Source organism: Coturnix japonica, chromosome 1, assembly GCF_054131305.1.
Source record: "Coturnix japonica strain WE chromosome 1, WE-NBRP24, whole genome shotgun sequence".
NCBI lineage: Eukaryota > Metazoa > Chordata > Aves > Galliformes > Phasianidae > Coturnix > Coturnix japonica.
Genome location: NC_140663.1, coordinates 76,102,776 through 76,124,574, shown reverse-complemented (window position 1 = coordinate 76,124,574; position 21,799 = coordinate 76,102,776). Strand labels below are relative to the sequence as shown.

Here is a 21,799-nt window from a genome sequence, read left to right as displayed (position 1 = left end):
GTGGCCAGAAGGAGCTCTGTGTACCAAAGGCACAGGCTTCTGCCAATTATGTTTTTTTCCACCTAGCAGTTCTGCAGAGGTGGGTTGTCTGCACACAGGAAGCTAATGGTACCTGGTGTGTGTGTTCTGTCCTCAGGAGATCGATACTGGCACTCCATCAGCCACCTGCAGCCAGAGACCTCATACGACATCAAGATGCAGTGCTTCAATGAAGGTGGTGAAAGCGAGTTCAGCAACGTGATGATCTGTGAAACCAAAGGTGAGCGGCTTTGCAGGGCACACGTGGGACAGCACTCTGTCCCTGCTGCTGTCCACAGCACAGCAAGGCAGGTGTCATCTCTGTCTGACAGCGTGTCATCTAAGCTCTGGCAAGGGACAGAAGAGGGCAGGTAGGCACAGTGATGCTGTTGCTCAATATGTGCATACACCCACACCAGTACTCACATTTCTTAAGCGTGCTGCTTTTCCTCCTGCCATGCCTGTATCTCATTCTCTGTCTCTTCCTTTCACAGCTCGAAAATCTCTTGGTTTGCCGGGTCGTCTTCCACCGTCAACAGTGGCCCCTCAGCAGCATCCCCCACTTAGCGGTGGGCACAGTGGCCTGGGGACAGGAGCCATGGTGGCCCGTTCTAGTGACCTGCCATACTTGATCGTAGGAGTTGTGCTGGGCTCTATTGTACTCCTCATTGTGGCCTTCATCCCCTTTTGCCTTTGGAGAGCCTGGTCCAAGCAGAGTAAGTGTCTATTCTTGAGGGCTGATTTACAGGATGTAACCTTGTGGGTTAGATACGACCCTGGGTGTAATTGGATCAAACATCCAAACTGTGAACCCTGCACATTCTGGGAAGTAGGGAAAGAGGAGCAGAGGGCAAGTTGTAAATGTCCAGTGTCATGTCAAGATAAAGGCCAACATTCATCCCTTATCTAGTTTACCTGGGACTTAGAGGAGGGTGGAAAGGGGCACTGCCTTCACTTTTGTATCATTTGTTTCCAAGGGTGCTTAGTGTGTCCAAACAGCTGCCTGACAGGACAGCCTAACACTATCATTTTCAGTAGTTCACTTCAGGAAGCTCAGCTTTACCTCCGCTTTTGCCCTCAGACTGTCTTGTTCTTCTTCCTGCAGAGCAAACTATTGACATGGGCTTCCCAGGAGCTGGGCTGCTGGTGTCATCCTGCCAGTACACGATGGTGCCCCTGAGGGGCATTTCTGCTCCTCGTGCCAATGGACATCCCTATGTTAATGGGCAGCCCTATGCCAGCGGGGCACATCTGAACGGCATCTGCTCCTCTGCAGGAGTGGACTATGTGAGCACAAAGGCCCAGGATTACAGTCCAGATGACATGCAGCAGGTACGATCACACCCACAAGGTGCCACAACAGAGAGTATAAATCAGTTATCATGACCCAGCGATACAGCAGAAAGTCATCTGAGCTTTTCAGGGCTCAGTTCTACTCTGTAAGAAATGAAACATCTCCAGCTCTTTCCACCTTCTTTTGTACTTTATCATTCTGCCTCATGGCTCTGGTTCTGCTAGAGAGCAGCACCAACCTTTCTGCTTTCTCTCATTCCAGTCACACGAGGAGACCAATGCCTTGCTGCAGGCGAGACTGCTGCAAAATGGGAATGTCCAGCGAGACTACCAGCCCACCAGGTTGGTCCTGGCTTACCGAGGGGGAGGGTGAAACTGTTGATCCTGTGGGGCCCATTGGAATACATGCTTAGAATGACTAGCACAAACATGCCCTTGTCTGTTGTAGTTCACTTGGGAAAGTGAAGCTATGCTCCAGCAGTCAGCCTTTCTGGATGAAACTCTTCACTCACCTCATTCCTCTAATGATTTGATGGAGGAGTTATTTCACTTTAGTGATGGCTCTCCTATTTCCTCCTTGTGCTCCTAAGCATAGACTGCAAAGTACAATGAGAGAAACTAACATCTGTGGCTGGATGCTGATAAACAGCTGCCCAGAATCTGGTGAGATTCTTAGTTTCTCACGTTCACACTCCGTGTCATTATTCACATGCTCCCCAGGAAGCATAAGTCCTCCCAGCTTCAGTGGCACTTACCAGGTTTTGAATCACAGATACCAGTTCACATCACTTCATTCCCACTCCACAAGTATATCTGAATTTCTCCTCATTTAGGAATGGTTAGTCATTTTGTCAGTGCAGCTGGCTACCACATTGCAGGTTCAAGGAAGTAACATGGGAATAGTGCTGAACATCTTTCTTTGTCTGCCTGCCTCCCTAGATTGCCCAATTCAAGACAAGAAGACAGCTCTTTCCTCTACAGTCTCCCAGATGACTCCACTCACCAGCTTCTCCAGCCACAAGATGACTGTCCACACCTTCAAGAGCACTTCATTGGCCTGCATCATCCAGCAATGGGCAACAAAGTGGGAGGTTCTAGTTTGGATCCTCGACGAGATCCGCTGTTCCACCACGGTCAGTGGTCTGGAAAATTCAGTGCTTGCTTCATCTCGTTGTTTTGGGCTGATCTTGAAGGGAAACTTCACCGTAGAGGATGCTTGATGGCTTTGTTCACGCTCAGTTCTGTGCTGCAAGGACTGATTCTTAAGAGTAGTATGAGAATATTCATTTCTCCTTAAGCATGGCAAACCTGCTGCTGGAAAGATGTACCCATCTGCACTTGCAGAGAATAATCACTCAGTCCTTCTTCACTTTACATCTTCCAGGCTGGTCAAACACCACAGTCTCTTAAAAATTATGTGAATGCATCCCTCTAGGATATGATCTGTTGGTCTGTCCCTCCTGTAGCATGGATCAAACTCACTGTGTATGAGCATAGGAGTGAACTCCCCTGTAGCCAGCACTTTTAGAATGAAGTTCTTGGTCTTTGATCAGACTGTCTATCCTCACAAAGTGGACTGTTGACTAGAAAGTTGTCATAGTATCTCTCATTTCTGTACACGTTTTAATTCTCTCTCACTCCTCTGCCTTTCAGGAAGCCCCTTCTGCCTAGGCCTGGTGCCAGTGGAAGAGGTAGAAAGACTAGACTGCTGCCAGTCCAGAGGAGACCCCCATTCCCAGGCTCCAGTGCTCACATCTTTGAGTCAGGACCTACCAGGACATCTGAACAGCAGCTCACCATCGCAGAGGCCCTTGGAGACTCATTCTCCAATCAGTTAGGGACCGAGCTGCCTTTTACAAAAGACTTATTTTAAAGAGAAGAAAAGAATGGGTATTTATTTTTGTATAACACCTCTATTTATATATTTATGCACTTGTATATAGATGTATATGTGCCTTTTATAATGCTATGGAGACAGAAGGCATCTTCAGCAAGGCAACAGGAGGGCCTGAGAAACAAGGCAGCAACTACCTGTGGCCCTGGGCTGTTCATCAGAGCACAGGATTGCTCTGTACGAGGGACATTGCATGACATGGGTCCAAGTGAAGCTGCCAACACCAAGATCCATCAGCTTCCTGCAGCGAGGGCTCCTCCTTGCCCACAGGAAGGCATGTCCCAGGAACGCACTCCTGTGAGTGGACTGGAGTTATGCACTCTACCTAATCAACTTAAACTTTCACATAGACGCCATCTGCAGCTGCATATTTGTAAAGACAAACCCATGCTTTAACAACTAAAATAAAGGCTTACGTGTTTTCTGTGGCTGGTTGTATGCTAACATCTTCCACAGAATTAATCTACATTCTTTTTCCTTGCCTCTATAACAGATGCAGGCTGACTTTACATTTCCTGTAGTCTTGTTGTTCTAAATAAATGGGACATCCTGCACTGGAGTTTCCCACCTCCACAGAGTAGGGTCAAGCCTCTCACTGGTGCCACACACACACAGTATCTCTCCTGTGCAAAGCTCTGCAATGGACCGACAACAACAGCATTTACTGGTTGCAATTGCATTTTTAAATTCCCTATCCACCACTACAGCCATATTTGGATAGAGGAAACAAATTTAATCCTTTACAATGAAACCCCCGTGTAATCAAAACAATACATTTCACACTTGCAAGTATTACTACTGCCATCGTTCAGTGTCTACTTTTAAGGGATACCTGAACTGCTAGTTACCATTCATGGTTTAAGAACGGGGAATGTTTTATCTGATATCTCCGAGTTCTGTGGTGATGAAGGTTGTAAAAACTGACTGTTCCTGCTTAGGAGACTGAGTTGCTGCATTAAATGTCCACCTTTTCTGCTTAGAAAATTGATTTCTTCTCTTAGGATGGCTTCCTCGTGAGCCAAACGTTTCAGATGTGATTCCATCCTGGCCTTCGCTTTCAGATCAGTAGATCGGGGGCCCTGAAATTCTACTCCCTGTAAGAGGAGAAAAAAAATGCTCCTATAAAAAATGCAAGAATTAATGGTGGAAACTTATTTCATCTGGGAAAGCGAAGCATTCCAAGAAGTGGGAAACATTGACTGCTCCACTCCTCAGTCAGAACTACTTGGAAGACAGAGTGAGAGACCTTTATCTTTGGCTCAGTCTGTTACCAATGGCTGCTTTATTCCCTAATAAAGAGAAAGAAAACAACTCATTTTTTCTGTCTCCATGTACCAAAGGACTCATTTTGACTTTCTGCAAAACATTTTCTACTTAGAAATGGGATGACTTTGCTTCTGTAGTAGAAAGCAGCTAAGAAATTAACAGAGAAGTTAAAGTATGGCCTACTTCAGGATCTGTTCATCCATCTTCCTCTCTGGAGCAGACCTGGAGCGGCCATTCAGCCTTTGCCTCTAGGCAGTATCAGCCTGAATGGCTGACTGACTGCAGAGCAGGATATTTGACCAGGGATATGATAAGAGCTGGATGAACTCCTTTCCACTTTCCAACAGACCCAAACCTGCATGTAGTACAGTAGCTAAGAGATTTACCTGATCATCCTTCAGTGAATCCAGCTTATTTTCAAGTTTCTGCTTTTCAAGCCAGAACTGGTTCAGCTGCTGCGCCTTTATGGTGTTTTCTTTTGTCAGCATCATTAGCTTCTGCTCTAAGTCTAAGGCTCTGCTCTAGAAAGAAACAAAAAGTTCAACTACGATGAGCGAGGATAAGAAGGGTGAAATGGGGAACAAGGGCTGGGCTGAATATGCGTCACAGAAGAGAGGGAAACAACAAACCGATCCTGCACTCAAGTAGTTGAAATGTACCTCTCATACCAAAATCTATTAGGAGGTGTGGGGGTGAAATATTAGTCAAGCAAATTAAAATTAGGCATTATACTCACTCAATGATATTTTCTGGCTCCTCTGGGATACTCTTGCTTTCTAATTTTTCTGTCTACATATTTTTAAAGAGGCAGAAAAGAGCAGCATTCTGTAAGGACAGCTTGGGACTGTTGCTTGCCTGCACTACAGCAGCTGAGCCTTAGATATCTCCCATGAGGATGTGCACTTCTCATGCTGCACAGCCTAGTGCCCCAGGCGTCAGCCAGGGATGCACTGCACTCAAATAATTCATCAACAAATATGAGTTGGACATTTTGGTCTGTTGTGACAGGTTATAGAAACAAACAAAAATGAATATGTTGACAAAACTTTAGTGTAGCTATTCAGCCCCAGGCAAATGAAGCCTTAATAGAACATATCTGTACATACACCCTCCTCCCATTCCTGTACCTTACCACACACTCTTTGATTTCCAGGGAGTGCTCATATTCTTTCTCTATTATTTGCAATTCCAGCTCTTCCAAGCGTATGTTAACAGAGCGTGCTTGAACTGCCTCAAAATCAACCACACGGCCAAACTTCAGCATCATCAGCTTCCTGCATTTCTCTTCCAGACCTAAAAGAAGAGACAAGGCACAAGGGGCAGAACTACTTTTCATGGGTTGATAAATAATTCACATGAACTCATATAGAGCTCACAACGAATACTGCCATTTGTTCTTGCCTGTGACCATGCCTGGGCTATGACTAAACCACATTCATCCTATCCCAGTGAGCCATCCCCACACCAAAGCCCCACCAGGCTGGGGGAGGAGGTTCAAAGGTTGTAGACACCTGGACATCTCTGGGTCTGGTTCTTGGGAATGTAAATGTTTTGAATAGAGAGCTTTTTAATTCTTCTTACATTACATGAAGAAGAAAATGCATTTAAAACTTATTTATCACAGCTTAGTGATCCTACAGTGCTGGAGAACTACCAGTACTTCACCCAAACATCCCACTTGAGACACCTTTTCTGCAGTAACCAGCTGTGACATTTGGGTGAGAGTAAAGACAGATCTGCTGACTTACACCCAGTAAGAAACTAGAAACCTGTGCTGTATGAAATCTGTTACTCACTTTTAATAGTTATCTCCATCTCCTTCTTGTCCTGGACAAGCTGCTTATATTGCTTCTGGGCCTCGTTATAGATCTCTCTCTGCTTTATGTTTTCATGATGTAGGTCCACAATTCTCTTCTGCAGATACCCAAGGGACTGGCTGGTAAACACCAGAGCTTGGGAGAAGTCCTTGGGTATCTCCCCATTAAAGAAATACTCCACCTGCCAGAAACAACCTTAAGCAAAGCTGACTTGACTTGTTTAGGATGCTGTTGACAGTTCTGGATAAAAAATGTGTGAGTCTGAAAACCAATGAATGAGGTCATAGCATGGACACAGCTCTCATGTTTGGGGCCAGGGAACCACTATCACACAGCAGAGCTCAAAGACTACTTAGAGCTATGAGGGCTTCCTATGTATGAAGCTGTTTACCTTTTTATAACATCGAGAACAAAAATGGAGTGGTGGACTCCTTTGAGTGTCTGGGACTCTTCTGTCTTTCTTATGAACATTTTAATGGGGGTGGATAAAACAAAGGATAGAGATGCTGAGCTTGCCTCAAGCACATGAGCCACAACAGGCAGAGGCCTACACTCTCTCTCTGAGGACAAGATTCAACCCAGAGGAAATTACAGCATTGTCTGGAGTTTTCCCTCTTCATTTTCTGCTTATCATCCCTGGGATAACAGCTGCATAGATGAATGCATTGCATGCAATCCAGCATTCTTGAATTGGGTGAAACCCACATTACTTTCAATAGTTGTTGGTTTTTTTGTTTGCTTGTTTCTATTGTGTTGGGGTTTTTGTTGTTGTTTTGTTTTTAGTTTTCTCAAGAGATTATTAATAGGCATGGACCTGAAGGAATTTTCCATTCCAAACCTGCAAAACACTCGAAGGCTCCACACATTTCATCAGTGCACTGACTCTACCTGTCCTTACATGAAGGGAAAACAAACCCAGAGGAAATATGAAGTTCAATTGATGGCACTGTCACTCCAAGGACACAATAGTGAATCAGGAAATCAAAGGCCTCAAAAGCTAATAACACACACCTATATACATAGGCCATTTGCACCTACCAAAAGTAAAACTAATAAACACAACAAATCTTGAATTACCTGATGGAGTTTCAAAGGCACAACTACATCTAAATCATTCATCTGCTGCTGCTTGTTCCACTGAAAGATGTCCAGTTCTTTCTCTGCATTGTTCAGACTGGATTCTATTGATTTTGCCTGCAGAGAGAGAAATTGTGGGCAGACAAAAATCCTATAGCATTCAAGTACGCAAACAACAGGGTTCTGTGTTAGAGTCCTTGATCTGAAGGAAAAGAAGTATGGAAAAAAAATGCTCTTTTTTTGTATAGATTATGATGGATGAATTTCACAGGTTACCATGAGGCTCATCTCTGTATTCAAACAGAATTCTACACTGAATACTGTATGCAGGTACATTCATAAATGTTTTCTTACTTGTGAAGCTACTTACGTATGAAGAGACAGCTGCTTTGTTTAATGCACATACAAAACGCTTCTAGATCAGCAGTGTCTGCAAGATATTTTTTATTGTTTTATGCCTGGAAATGTGATTCTGCATGAGAAACAATTCAGAATCAAATGTCAGACCCCAGGGTGAATATGTGGCAGCTGGCACTTAGGAAAGCCTTTAAAAGCTAAACAAAAAAGCGTTGTAAGTTAAGCTTATTTGATGGGACATTTTTGAGACACAATAAAAGCAAGCCTTGCATAATGGCATTTTGGCAGAACTCTTTCTCTATCCCAGAAAGCCCTTTAAATTAAGATATTTTTGATTTAATATAAATCAAATGTCTTGACAAATGCAGGATCTCATAAAAGCTGACAGGAAAATTCGCAGCAAGTGAGTTTATTCAATAATTACTATGACAAAGAGCAGAAGAAAATAACTAAAAGCAAAAGAAACAGATAGATGCATTTTCATGCATGTATTCTAGCAGGCATTTGTGTTAGGATGACCCTTTATATTCTCCATCCCCATCACATGTACACAGGATGGGGGCCAGGCTACATCAGGCGTGCCACCTAAATCACAGAGTCTGGCTTCTGTTAGGTAAGGGATCTAAATTCAGGTTCAGTCCCATAGCAGTCAAGGTCAGACCAACTTGATTTGCCTTCTTCAGGACAGGACCCATAGTGAGCTGCTTCCTTCCTGTGTGCAATCATGGGGGTTCGGACTGTGTTCCTATGTCTTAGACAAAATCAATAGCACATTTTCATTGTACTGGAGTCCGATGATGCTTGTTGAGAACAAAACAATGCAATACCTTTTCAAACAAGACATCGTATTCCCTTCTGAGTTTAGCAGCAACTTTCTTCTCCCTTATTAAAGCTTCCTCAATGTCTAAACGCTTTTCCCGGAGCTGGATGGTGTTTTGGAAGAGTGCTTTATCACAGTCTGAAAAGGAAAGGATCAGAAGATAGCTTAGTTTTGTTATAACTGTACCAAGTTAGTAGCTTCCCTGACTGTGCAGGTTGCATTCTCTATAATGCTCTTGGTTCCTTAGAGCTTTCTCAAACATAAGCCCTGTGGACCAAGCTCCTTTGTGAAGGGGCCAGTGTCTTGGATGAATCTTTTTTCTTTCTATTCAATCAAGATATTTGTTTCCAAAAGTAAAACTTAATGTATCAAAGCCAGTATTAAAGCAACAGGCAATTCCTACAGAAATCCACAAGGTGGTAATAAAGAGCTTAATTCAACACCGCAGTACGGTCCCCACATAACTTCCCCGAACAGGGGTCCAGCGAAGCTTGGCAGCAGGTTTCCAGACAGCAACTACAGCCTCACTCCAGCTCTGCTCTGTACCCTTTACCAAGATAAGTTAATGCGTTCCTTATCTTCACTGAGATTTCTTGGGGAGAAATGCTGCAGCCAGGACTGCACACATTCTGGCCCTTAATGGCATTAATGTGAAGAGAATAATGAAAAAAATTTCCTTTTTAAAAACACAGCATTGCTTTAAAGCTGAACAAGTAGTCAACCCAAGGAAATGAAGGCTTAGGTACTCTCTGGGCAAACAGAGATGTCCAAGATTTCATCTTCAGATCCAGAATCATCTTCTTCACTCTCCAAGCTGGACTCTTCATCACTCTCCTCTTCACTCTCATCTTTTTCATCTGGAAGAAAAGGACAGTACTGCTGACTTGTAGGATAGCCCCCAAATCCACTAGCAGTGCATTATGCTACTGTGCTAGTGAACACATCCCCTGTCATCCTCACAATAGCACCTCAGTAATACGCAGATTCAGGCACATTTTACCGATTGCATTGATTTGATAATTTCACAGAAATTAAAACAAAAAAAGACATGGGAGAGAGATCGTGTTGTAGTGCCAAATGCACTAAAATCATATGCATATTTTGGGGACTTTCTTCTATGATTTTTCTTCTCAGTATGTGTGTTAAGTATTTGGAATTTAAACCCTGTAGGTTTATCATTCTACTATAGAGATTAAACAACCAAGCTAAATAAACAGAAGCCCAAAACTGTCACAAAAGCATGACTGTTGTCTGTGCTTTTTGGTAGTCATGTCCCAGGTGAATGTAAAAGCCAAGGCAAACATTCTAGCCCAGTTAGACCACTTAGCCTTTACCGATTAAAACCTGGTCACTGAGATAAATTAAATCCTTTCGTAATTTGTTTAGTCGTGTGACTAACAGATTATTGCAGATTAGGTCTATGATCTCTCATTAGTCAATGGACAGATTAAAGAAAAAATGTCATGAATGTGGCAGATTAATCATTTTTCCTTAGCTCCTATTGGTTCAGCATAGGAAGTAGCTATTTAAAGTTTTGCCACTTCTTCATACTAATTATCAGTCCTCAGTATTGACATATGGGAAGTACACGGTAGGAGCTGTGATCAGACCAAATGTTAGAGACTGAATTACTGTTGTCATCATTCAGGATGACTCCCATAGAACATGGGTTAGTACAAAAGAAGAACTTGGGTAGGTCTAACCAATTTGGTGTTTCGAACTGTGTTTAGCATTGCATGTACCCAGGGCCCCAGATAGAATGAGGCACATTTATTTTACCGCATCAAGTACGTGTAAACAATCCAAAAGTCAAGAACAGTTCTCTCTAACCTGTTTCTTCTTTTTTTTTCAAGGAGTCAAATTTTGTCTTCAGAACCTTGGTCAGAAAATGGGCAAATGGATTGTTTTCTCCGAGGGATGCCCGGAAGCTGGCATAAAGAGCTTTCTCACATTCCTGAAGTTTCACAATCTCAGACTTTTTATCCTCCATCTGTGCAAGGCAGCTGTTCAGTTTTGACTAAGCAACAAAACAAAACCTTCTTTAGTCAAAATGCATGAACTTTTAACTACAGTGTAGATAGGACGTATCAGTGAAGATCTGGAGATGCTACACTTATCACTCTTTGAAACCACACTCCAGTCAAGTAAAGATTAGAAGAATCTTCTTAATGAAAATGATTTGTCACGGATTCTACATCATGAAGACTGCGAAAAGATTAACTATGCAAAGTTAAAAACCACCATTGTGGTTTTTGATTGAGAGTTTCTTGTTTTCCAAAATGTAGCACTAGATGCTGGATCAGCACAAAAAGGGAGCAAAGAGAAGCTCTCATTTATTTTATGTCTTCTCTTTGGTTTAGGTCACTCATCATCAGTACTATTCATTCCAAAGATACATAGTCTACATACTTGCATGGCCTCCTGTTCACTCTGGAGGGTGTTAACATTGCCCTGGAGAAGGTTCTCATTTTTCTCAGCATTCTTCAGGATAAGCAGCTCTTCAAACCAAGTCATGTAGGTCAGGTCAGCAAATTTCAACTGCACATCTAGCTGCAGTTTCTTGTGCCGCAGAAAGCGAAGTTCAGCATCAAAGTAGGTTACCAGTGAATTGATCTGGAGCATAAGAAACGCACAGGGAAGGTGTTAGGATTGGAGCTAAACATGTAAAGCTAGAGAAAGGAGCAGAAGGGAAAATTTCTCTCTGTCAAGTCAGCTTGCTCATGCTATGCCTTATGCACATAGATCTGCCCTTTAAGGAAGCTCTCCCATGACCCCAGTAGATTTAAAATCCTTTTTGAGACCAGAGGGTCAACACTACTCGTGTTACTCAACAGCAGGGAAAAGCTGCAGCAATACTTTACTTTTCCTATTCATCGCTTTTGAAATAATTTCTTACATTTTACTTTATTTATTTATTTATTTAGTTAGTTGCTGCAGTCCCGAGAGAGAAGAAATGGGTTTTAAGGGGTTTTATTTCTGATTGAGTGAGATTGTTCAAAATGAAAGAAAAAAAAAAAAGTTCTCCTACCTTGTTAATTAAGGTCTCCTGCAAGTATAAGTTTTTTATCTTCTCCTTCTTTAAAATTTCCAGTTCTATTCCTGTTGGCTCTGCTTTCCCAATTACAAGAATCTTTTGCTGCTCCATGATCGCAGACGATAATCTTGTTATAGTGTCTGAGCTAGCAGTCTCTTGTAGAGAGCCATTTTCTTTAGAGGAAGACTTAGAACTACGTCTATATGCACCAGGCAAGGGAGACTCTCCCGACTGATCTGAAAGCTCTGCCTTGGCTGCCTGCTCCTCTTTGAATTTCAGTAGGATGTCATGGTCATACTCAAATCTTTTTTCTGGAACTTCATCTGGGTGTAACTGAGGAATCGGGGGAAGAGGGAGATGTTCTGATAAATCTAACGCTGCCTGCACGGATTTCAATTCTTGCAATAAACACTTGATTTCTTCAATAGTAGAAACCTTCAAGTCCCGCAGTGACATAATCTGTTTGTTCATATTCACCTTCTTCTTATAGATCTGCAAAGGAAAAACAATTTTAGTGGGATTTCCCCAGTGCCACATAATACATGGTCTTGCCTGACACAAGTAGTAGTTAAGAGGCTTGTACAAATTATATACCAAGACAAAGGAACTGCATTTAAGACCTTTATTGTCCACTCAACAAATGAATGGCTGTACAGAAATCTAGACTTCTGGAACCATCATTACAACAATGCAATTTCAAAATTACAACAATACATGTTCCTGCTGGAATAACTAGAAAAGGTAACTTCTTTGCTTAAAAAGAGCTAGCTGAGAGTTATTCTGGATTCATTCAGTGACTAGTAAACTATCCTCTCTCCTGTGAAAAGGAGAACATACCCATATCAGTGAAACAGTTCACATACCAGCATTTCCAGGGATGCAAGCTGCATTTTCTTCTTTTCAGTGTTCATATACTTGTCCTGAGGGACTCTGTAATCAGTGCCAGTTTTCAGCTTGTAACACCCCGTATTTTCTTGTGCTTCTTTGATGGCCTGAACATCTTTAGGATCCTCATAGTCTTCACTAGGCTTGCTTTCATATCTGGTAGGTACAAAGCAAAGCTCAGTTTTAAGACAGAAGGTACAGAATGGCCCTGTTTAGTGCATCTGTATGTTTTCTGTCTTCAAGACTCAGTGTGCAGCACAGAATATCTGATCCAAGGTTATCAAACCCTGAATAACCTTAAAAGCTTTGTGCTCTGACTTTACATGGGTTCCATTATCTACTAGCAGCCTTCAAGTGCAACTAACTTAACCCACAGCTGTTGCAGCATGTGGTATATGTAGTGACAGAAAGGTTAACTGAGGAGGCTGACTAATAGTTCACATGTCACTAGGTCATGATTGATTTAGGCCTCTTAAGCCCTATCTGAAGATGCATGTACCTAGCTGAACTCAAATTTTTGAATGTTTCAGAACCATGGAAAATAACAGGTTTTAATTGTCTCTTGACACTCTAAGGTATAAAAAGACTTGTGTATTTTAATTACATCCATCAGGAACATAAGAAACTGGGTAAAGATATATTAGTGCAGTATAACAGGTAAACAAGATCACCTGACAAGAAGCAGAACTAAAAGGACTCAGAGCTCAATTAAAGACTCACAGTTTTTTCCACTCCTCCTTCCTCTTCATTATCTTAGCTTTTTCCTTGTCAGTTTTCTCAACAATTCTTCTGATTTGCTCACGTTTCCTTTCTATAAAACGTGTTGTTGGCTTTCGGACCTTTAACTTCAGCTTATCAGCTTCCTCCATGACAATTCTAACTTTCAAAAGAAAAAATAATCATGTGAAGATGTAAATATCGTTTAACACAGTATAATCTAAACTACCAGGAATCTCTTGGACAGCTCCTATTAGGTTGGTGTTGATCAAGATAGATCCACTGCAGTGGATGTTCTGAACATATTCAGGTTCTCTGAAATGACTCTTAGTCAAGTTCTTCCCACTGGGTTGACAGCCAATTGCTGACATTGACTTCAATGTAGAAACACTGTATGTATGTAGGTACTAAAAACCATACCATATTTGTGTCTAGAGGAATTATCATTTCTTTAGCTTGGACTCAGGAAAAAGAAATGAAAGACAAAATCTTATTACTGTTAATCTGTAGAAGGTCATAATTAACCCTATGCTTACGCTTTCTCTCTTTCTTTTCCTCTTTCTTTTCCTCTTTTCTCCATGCCCGTTTAAGTACTGTCTTCTTCCAAGATGGACGTTCCCTATCTTGATAGAGCTTCTCAGAGATTTTTACAAGTCTAAAAGTGGAAATCTGATGATCACTTTGGATAGCATGAACAACAACAGTGTCAAATTCCAGTGAGTCTCGAAACCTAAAAAGTCAAATTAGACAAAACTCTGATGTCAGTAGAGACATTTTTTCTTCACCAAAAGGACTTGAGTAATGCAATTTACTTATTGCATATAAATACATACAAATATAGTCAGTAAGAGCATGATAGCATGTGACATCATCTATTGACTTTTATCCAATCTAGGAATAGAGATGCTCAAGAATAAATATATTAATAGTGTTTCCAATATCAAAACTTACACCAGGTTCTTCATGAGAGTAACTGTCATCTTTCATTAAGGGGGTGGTTAAAAATAATTATATTCATTCATCTCTTTTCCAGTCATATCCTAAGTGTGACGAAGGTATCTTCATTATTGTGTATTATTTCTATTGTGCATTTATTGTTATGAATCCATCTTCTGCCATTAGAAGACTGACCAACAATGATTCTTGCACTTAAACTTGGGCTCTTGAGGAAGCTCATCTTATAACTTTAAAGTGTACAGAGTACAATGTTTTAGCAATGACACTGACAGACATGCAGCATTCTTAAAAAACAAGAGTTCATTCATAGGCTGCTCTTCAAAGTTCCAATAAGAGTTCTTAATTCTTACTCATTTTACTGGCAAAATCCCAAGCAAACTTATTGCTTTCCCCAAAAAAGACTGTTTTTCTTCATACAGAGATAAATTAGAATTAAGCTACTTCCTTGATTTGCATATCTGAATTTTGACCAAGGATTCAAAAGAAGAAAGCACACCTAAATATCAATATATACTCTTGTGTATTTTTCAAGTCAAATAAGGACTGAATCATTAATAATAGAAATTTTGACTCTGTAAGGAAAAAAAAAACCAAAAAACCAGCCAAATTCTTCTACTTTGTGCCACAATAAGTGCCATGGCAAGGTCAAAAGGAGAGGTAGAAAAAAGCACTACTTACCAATTCTGTAATTTCTGCTGTCCAATCAATTGTTTCTCATGCTCCCAAGCCAGTTCCTTTTCCACTAATTGGATTCTTTGTGCAGTCTGCCTATTCAGCTCCTCAAACACCCTACGGTCCACCTCATATTGCTGTGGAAACACAGAAAACCCAACATCACATTACCCTGGAAGCTGGGTTTTGCTAACAAATATTTTTGCCCTGATGTGAAGAGTTTCATGAACGTTAACACAACTCTTTATTTCAAGAGCTATTCAGGTCTCCACAGAAAACCACATTTCCCCTCCCCCCACCCCCAACTTCTTAAATGGCACAAATCATTAGTTGTGATTCAGAAGTCCTGGCATATTATATAATTGATTATATTAGCCCATAGCACTGGACATCTTTGACCCCAACATGTTAGGCATCAACATTTTAGAGGGTTTCTCTAACAGCAGATGATTTATGAAGAGCAAATTAACCTCTTTTTGCAGTTGCATGTGCTTTGGTAACTCCTGATTCTTTTGAAGGAGAGAAAGAAACTCCTGTCTTAGTTCTATTAACTCCTTTCTTTTCTTGCTTTTCTTTTCTTCAGCTTCTTTCATGATCCGTTCATACTCCTTTTTCTGCTTGACTTCCTCAATGCTGAAAATGTAAGAAGGATATGGTATTATCTCAGTGGGATATTTCTCAATGGAAGATTATAATTTATGTAACCTTTTAGATTTCCTTGACAGCCTTAAACTTTAAGGGAATTCAATAACTTTGAAGGTAACTTAGAAAGAAGCCAACTTATGGTATACTTACGCACTTCTAACACCATAGTGCTTTGGCCTTGACCTTGTGTTATCTGAAGTTACCTAAGTCTCAGAGTAATATATTTGAATTATTTCCACAGAAAAGTAAAAGAAATTGAAAAATCTTTGTGCGTAATGAGGAAATGACCCAAACTGAGAGTGATCAACTCCTCCCTTCTCTTAACAGCCAGAAAGAGAAATGCAACCTGAAGAAAGAGCTGCTAATGCTTAGAAATCTCTTTCATCATTATTCAAGCATCTCTTACTTGTAAGCATTGGGATCCTCAATGTCTTCAGCAGCCTTCTCCTTCTCTAGACCCTTCTGAAATAAAAATGTCTTGCCTTTAAACAAACAATAATAGTTTTAACAGACAATAAAGCTTTTACAAACATTAAGATAGAATTCCCATTGCTTCTCACAAAATCAAAAGAAATCTTCACGACCAATACTGCTATACTAGTCTTAAGTATCAGGTTGTATCATTTCAAGAACAAGAAACAATTTAGTTTACTTGGAAAAGAACAAGTGCAACTGAGTTCTTTGGAACGGAACACAAGTCCTATTTTCTTCCCATCAACATTAACCCTTACATCACTGCTTGTCCCAGCTTCACTGTTCCATAACATTTTTGGTTCTTCACTGCACAGACCCCACAATTATATATAATTCTCTTGTCCCCGCTGCCAGTCTGACAAGAGACATCCTATCCCAGGCTAATTCCAAGTTACAAGTGCAATTCATCTGGTTTGCTTCTGCTCACTGGGTAATGAGTTCCCAATTATTAGCTGTTAGGAATGACAGATGGACACTGCAGTCACACAAGCCTCATTTCCTTAGGAAATCATGCTTTAAGACAAGAGGGGGGTCTATCATTCTACAGTGGATACAGTGGTTCTAAATTGGTCTGTAATTTAACTTGATTAGTTTCAGAGGACTTATATTCGATTCTCTAGGAATCTCATTAAGTCTAATTATGATGGAATTTAAAAAATCTTCCACATGATTTAAAACTCAAATGGATACTTAATGAAGATTTACTTTGATAAGAGAAAAAAAAAACCCTATTAGGATGGTCATTAAGCAAGGTTGCTAGCCTGCACAATAGCAATTAACCATAAAGACCTTTACATAGAGCTACTTATATGTCTGAAATGCTAAAACTATATATATACTTTATAATTGCATATTAATTACTACTTGCAAAACTGAGTCTGTTAAGGCTCTGAGACCACAGGTTACAACCATATTGTATTGGCCATATTAATGGTACCAAAGGCATTGAGAAAATATACAATTGGCATTCTCCAGCAGTAATTTTGCAATCCCTATACAGAGCAGAATCATACTCTGCTGAAATAAAATCCGAGAGAGACATTAGGAATGCCATATCCTTGTGGGTTGTTTTTTTTATCATTCTAATTATGTCTGTGATTACACCTTCAAGTCAGAAAATGATAGTAGAATACTACATATGAACCACACATACTATTGTGTATTTGGAGAAAAACACTAAAGATTGAGAAGGAGCAATGCAATCATATCGCCTCTTTACTAGGAAAGAATTTGCAATAACTCTTCTTCCAAGAAACCTTAGCTTTTGCTATGAAAGATCTATGATGCCAAGTTATTGAACTGGATTTTAGCCGTCTGCTGTAGCTTTATTGTAACTAGGCCTAATTCACTGAAATAAGGTAACAGGGCGTTGATTCAGAATTGTTCTAGAACTGGGGCTGCAACAATCCATATGATAAAAACTAGAGTTTGGGGGATTTTCATTTAGTGACTTACCCTAGGAGGAGGGATTTTGGCTTTTAACTCTTCCTGAACATCCTCTGGAGACAAGATGTTGAAGGTAAAAATGTTTCCATCTCCACCACAGGTAATCAGAAACCTATCATCATAACTACAGCAGATCCCCTGGATCTGGCCATAATCATTGTCATGTACACTGAACGACCAGTATGCCTTCAGGGAATTTACTGAGAGGTCGTTATCTTGGAGAGGATAAACACGCAGGGCACCATTCTGCATCCCACAGAACATCAGTTGTCTGCTGGTACTGTCAAATAATAAACCAGAAACAGTAATACAATGTAACTTTGAGTACTGTGTTCAGTTTTGGGCTCCTCACTACATGAAAGACATTCACAGAATCACAGAATCACAGAATGACCCGGGTTGGAAGGGACCTCAAGGATCATGTAGTTCCAACCCCCCTGCCTGGCAGGGCCACCAAACATACACCTTTACTAGATCAGGTTGCCCAGGGCCCCGTCCAACCTGGTCTTGAACACCTCCAAGGACGGGGCATCCACAACCTCCCTGGGCAGCCTGTTCCAGGGCCTAACCACTCTCCTAGTAAAGAACTTCCCCCTAACAACCAACCTAAATCTCCCTTCTTTGAACTTAAAACCATTTCCCCGTGTCCTGCTATTATTAGCCTTTTCGAAGAGTTTACTCCCCTCCTGGGAGTAAGTTCCCTTCAGGTATTGAAAGGCCGCAATGCAAAGACATTGAGGCCCTGGAACATGTCCAGAGAAGGGCAGTGAAACTTGTGAGGGCTCTGGAGCACAAGTCTTATGAGGAGCAGCTGAGGGAGCTGGGATTATTTAGCCTGAAGAAGGGGAGGCTCAGGTGAGACCTCATTGCATTTCATTGGAGGTTGTGATGAGGAGGGGCTTGGCCTCTTCTCCCAGGCAACAAACAGGACCCGAGGAAATGGCCGCAAGTTGTATCAGAGGAGGTTCAGACTGGACATAAGAAGGAATTTAGTTCTCCAGTAAGCATTAAGTGAAAACTGGTGCCAGAATAACTAGGAAGAGTTCTTGTATGCTTGAACTGACCCACAATTAAAAAGGGACCAAGTAGCGTACACTCCTCCTTTTCAAGTTCGGTTTCATCAAGCTTGATACCAAAGTTATCTTTTATATTAAACTGTTTTACCAGAAGTAGATATGGTGGATGGGGTTGTCATCAGTGTTCTCAATAGGAATCACTTCATAAGGTTCATCTTGCCTATTTTCAGGGTCTTCTTGTTGCTCATTTGAGGAGAACGCACAGTGATAAAGAAAACCTGAATCGTATCCACCCTGAAGTGAATGAACATAAAGAAACAGTAACAAAAGAACACAGAAACAGCTGGATGCAATTTTCTGAATAATATTTTTCTATCTTAAGGATAGCTTAAAAACACATCTATATAGCCACAGAGAAAATCTATAATTACAATTGGCATCACAATTCAGCCTATCAATATGTTAAGATTCTACTTTCTACTAAAAAGGGAACAGGTTAGACTTTTTGCCCATTCAGGTGTCATGAAGAAGAACACTAACTGAAAAAATTTCTGAATTGGACTAACGCTACTGGTTTACTTCAAAAAGATCATTGAAACCTTCAACTACGATGGGAATTCTGTATTCTAGAGACAGCAGGTTTCAAATAATAAATTTCTGAAGACGCTCAGATTGGAGTGGAATGTTGTCATATCTTGCAATCCAAGCAACTTTAAAAAAAAAAAAAAACAAACAAAAAGATTTACCAAGGAAAGCCAAAATTTCCCAGGTGCTGAATAAAACCCACAGAGAATGGGGCTGGGCTCCTCTGGTATGTAGATTGCTGGCAATGGCTCTTCTTCTTCTTCTTCAGGTTCTTCTTCCACTTCCTGTCCCATCTGCTGTAGCTGTATTCTCCTTTCAAGTTTTGCTTTTTCCTTCTCTTGCTTTTCTTTCTCTCTCCGTGCAATCTCTTCTTCCAGCTATTGCAAAAAGCAGTGAAACATAGAGACACGAAACCAATGTAATTCATGAATTACTGACTGAAGTATTCTCTTAAACAAAATTCAAGGTGGTTCTGGCATTACATACACAGAATATCCAGAGAAATCACTTTTCCTTCAGCTAAGCAGAAATTAACCAGACCTCATGGGAAATGCCCATTTCCCTCCTCCAAAGTGTTTAAATTATAGTCCTTGAAAACAGAAGCCATTCTTCATAAGAAGCAGACTTCAGCATTTCCTCAGAGAGATTATTCCCAATATAATCACGATTAGTACACTACTTAGGCAGAAATCTTCCTGGAAAGGATAAAAACTGCCTGGAAAGCTGAAGTCAGATTTTCAGGTTCTAATATGTCACTGATGTACATACAGGAAAAGAGAGAAGCTGTAATGGACTTGACTTCTTAAACTGAAGGGAGGATACACAAAACCTTTAGAGCATCCTTTCCACTCAAGCTACCTTGAGCAAAAACAAATAACAAACATTCTCTAGAACAGCTTTTTCCTAAGAAAATATTTGATAGAACATCATAGAGAAATGACTGGAAAATGTCTCTAAAGATTGTTCTTTTGCCCCAGAACAGCATCAATTAAACCTTAAGTATTATGTGTTGATGTTTGTCTAATCTACACTTATAAATCTCCTGCTATGGTGATTCTATGCCCTATGTAAATTATTTCAGTGCTTCACCATCCTTGTTACATCTTTCCTTACATATTATCTAAAACATTTGTTTTGGAACTTATTAATTATTGATCTATTCTCTCAGAGGAATGAGATGACAATGTTTTCTATTTTCCTAAGACTTACTGTGTCATATATATGTGTATAAATTTATGTTCACATTGTTCTGTTTTGACTTAAACAAACAGACAAAACCACAAAAAACTCTGCACACAATACATGCAATCTTTTCATAGACATGTATGCTACTTTTGTAGTTATTAATGTGAGAAAACCACTACAGAATCTTTATCCTGAATGCTGACATCCTTCTAGTCATAACAAGAAATGAGGCTTTGTCTGACATTCAGTAATGCACTGACCAGAATACAGAAGCAGTGAACAGTGAAAGTAGAGAAATCGCTGGTTAAGAGCAGAACCAGATAGAGTGCTAAAATAATGGTGGACTGAACGCTGGACTGAAAAACTACTGACAACTACTTGACAAACTACTTGAAATTTCAAACGTTGAAATGGATTCCACCTTGCCTTCTCTTTGATACAGAGAGTAGAAGCTCTTGGAGGAAGCTTTGTCCCCAGAACATAAATATGAAATTCCTCCAAAGGAGACTTCTTTACCTTGATTCGGGATTTAATGCTATAAAAACGAAAGTACTGTATTGGCAGGTTTTTTAGATGGTAGGTGGATGCTGTAACCTCTTCCTCGGGGAGAGGGGCAGGAACTTGGAGAGCATATCCGTTTTCACAAAGGATGAGAAGCATGCTTTTCTCCTACACAAAAACACAAAAAATACAAGTATGGGACAGATGTATGAATGGAATTGAGAGAAATGTGGAAAAATTAGTAAGTAGATGAACTTTCTTAAAGACAAACTCCACTCAGGAGGCATTAACTCTTAACTGTGTTGTTATTTGATTGTATAGTTTCATACAGATACCAGAAATCAGTTAACTTCTCCTATAGGAGGGCTGTTCTGAAAACAGTGCCTCCTATCTTATTACTTTCATGGCATGGCAATAGAGGTAGAGCCTTCTCGCCAATATTCCCTTACATTTTCTTTCTGTTGCTGTGGGGTCTGACGTGGAAGTGTAGATGAAGCAAAGGTGTGAAACTGAATTCGTACATGAGGAAAAAATGGCACCCACTGGCATTCCTTGACACACAATGAACATTTATGGAGACCAAACACTGAATGTGAGTACAGTGAGGCAATGAGCAGTGCATTTTTGCACTGGTGACATCAACATGAAAGATGAGCCATATTCTGGATGACCATGCACAACTGTCACATCATGAAATGAAGAGCATCTCGATTAGCTCATCTGTGAGAATCAGAGCATTATAATCAGGGAACTACGTACAGAGCTGAATATCAGCTTCAGTATGTTGGAAATATTTGTATGCTCACACTGCAACAGACAGAAAACTATATGCAAGCTTGTCAGGACCTACTGAACCAATGTGAGGTTGAAGGTGACACTGCATGATTACCAGTGATGAGACGTGGTGCCACCACTACAGCCTGGAGTCAAAATGGAATGGTGACATGAATTCCCCATGAAAGAAAAAGTTCAAGATGCAACCCTCAGCTGATAAAGTCATGTGCACTCTCTTTTGGGATAGCAAAGAGATCATCCTCCTGGATTTCCTGGAACCCAGATGTATGCAAAACTGTTAATCACAGCCTGAACCTCTGATTAACCATCTGAGGCAAGTGTCAGGTCAGCTGTGGGAGCACAGGT

The 21,799-nt window shown here is 40.7% G+C and overlaps 3 protein-coding genes across 21 annotated transcripts in view; 2 read left to right on the top strand and 1 right to left on the bottom strand.

The window, feature by feature from the left end:
- The window catches only part of BOC (BOC cell adhesion associated, oncogene regulated), an 88,190-nt gene extending 84,557 nt beyond the window's left edge, over positions 1-3,633 (top strand). For all 13 annotated transcript variants that reach the window (XM_015875561.3, XM_085545508.1, XM_085545490.1 and 10 more), the window contains 6 exons: positions 137-259; positions 513-734; positions 1,124-1,350; positions 1,574-1,653; positions 2,251-2,444; positions 2,965-3,633. In XM_015875561.3, the coding sequence (XP_015731047.2) occupies positions 137-259; positions 513-734; positions 1,124-1,350; positions 1,574-1,653; positions 2,251-2,444; positions 2,965-3,149 (1,031 nt within the window). In that variant the 3' untranslated portion in view covers positions 3,150-3,633. The remainder of the gene's footprint in view (positions 1-136; positions 260-512; positions 735-1,123; positions 1,351-1,573; positions 1,654-2,250; positions 2,445-2,964) is intronic.
- LOC107319873 (apovitellenin-1) overlaps positions 1-21,799 on the top strand; it is a 71,895-nt gene that overhangs the window by 11,160 nt on the left and 38,936 nt on the right. The gene's annotated exons all lie outside the window — the stretch shown is intronic.
- Positions 3,179-21,799, bottom strand: part of CFAP44 (cilia and flagella associated protein 44) — a 37,160-nt gene continuing 18,539 nt past the window's right edge. For 2 of the 7 annotated variants that reach the window (XM_085545419.1, XM_015875535.3), the window contains 20 exons: positions 20,675-20,827; positions 19,135-19,350; positions 18,537-18,682; positions 17,382-17,652; positions 15,859-15,914; positions 15,278-15,440; positions 14,814-14,944; positions 13,715-13,908; positions 13,182-13,341; positions 12,440-12,617; positions 11,571-12,068; positions 10,952-11,155; positions 10,373-10,559; positions 9,289-9,399; positions 8,550-8,680; positions 7,366-7,482; positions 6,268-6,469; positions 5,604-5,764; positions 4,858-4,992; positions 3,842-4,299 (listed from right to left, as the gene is read on the bottom strand). In XM_085545419.1, coding sequence (XP_085401545.1) covers positions 4,057-4,299; positions 4,858-4,992; positions 5,604-5,764; positions 6,268-6,469; positions 7,366-7,482; positions 8,550-8,680; positions 9,289-9,399; positions 10,373-10,559; positions 10,952-11,155; positions 11,571-12,068; positions 12,440-12,617; positions 13,182-13,341; positions 13,715-13,908; positions 14,814-14,944; positions 15,278-15,440; positions 15,859-15,914; positions 17,382-17,652; positions 18,537-18,682; positions 19,135-19,350; positions 20,675-20,827 — 3,657 coding nt within the window. In that variant the 3' untranslated portion in view covers positions 3,842-4,056. Of the gene's footprint in view, positions 4,300-4,857; positions 4,993-5,598; positions 5,765-6,267; positions 6,470-7,365; positions 7,483-8,549; positions 8,681-9,288; positions 9,400-10,372; positions 10,560-10,951; positions 11,156-11,570; positions 12,069-12,439; positions 12,618-13,181; positions 13,342-13,714; positions 13,909-14,813; positions 14,945-15,277; positions 15,441-15,858; positions 15,915-17,381; positions 17,653-18,536; positions 18,683-19,134; positions 19,351-20,674; positions 20,828-21,799 lie in introns of those variants that run through there. The other 5 variants (XR_014945439.1, XR_014945445.1, XR_014945444.1 and 2 more) reach the window with 5 other exon arrangements.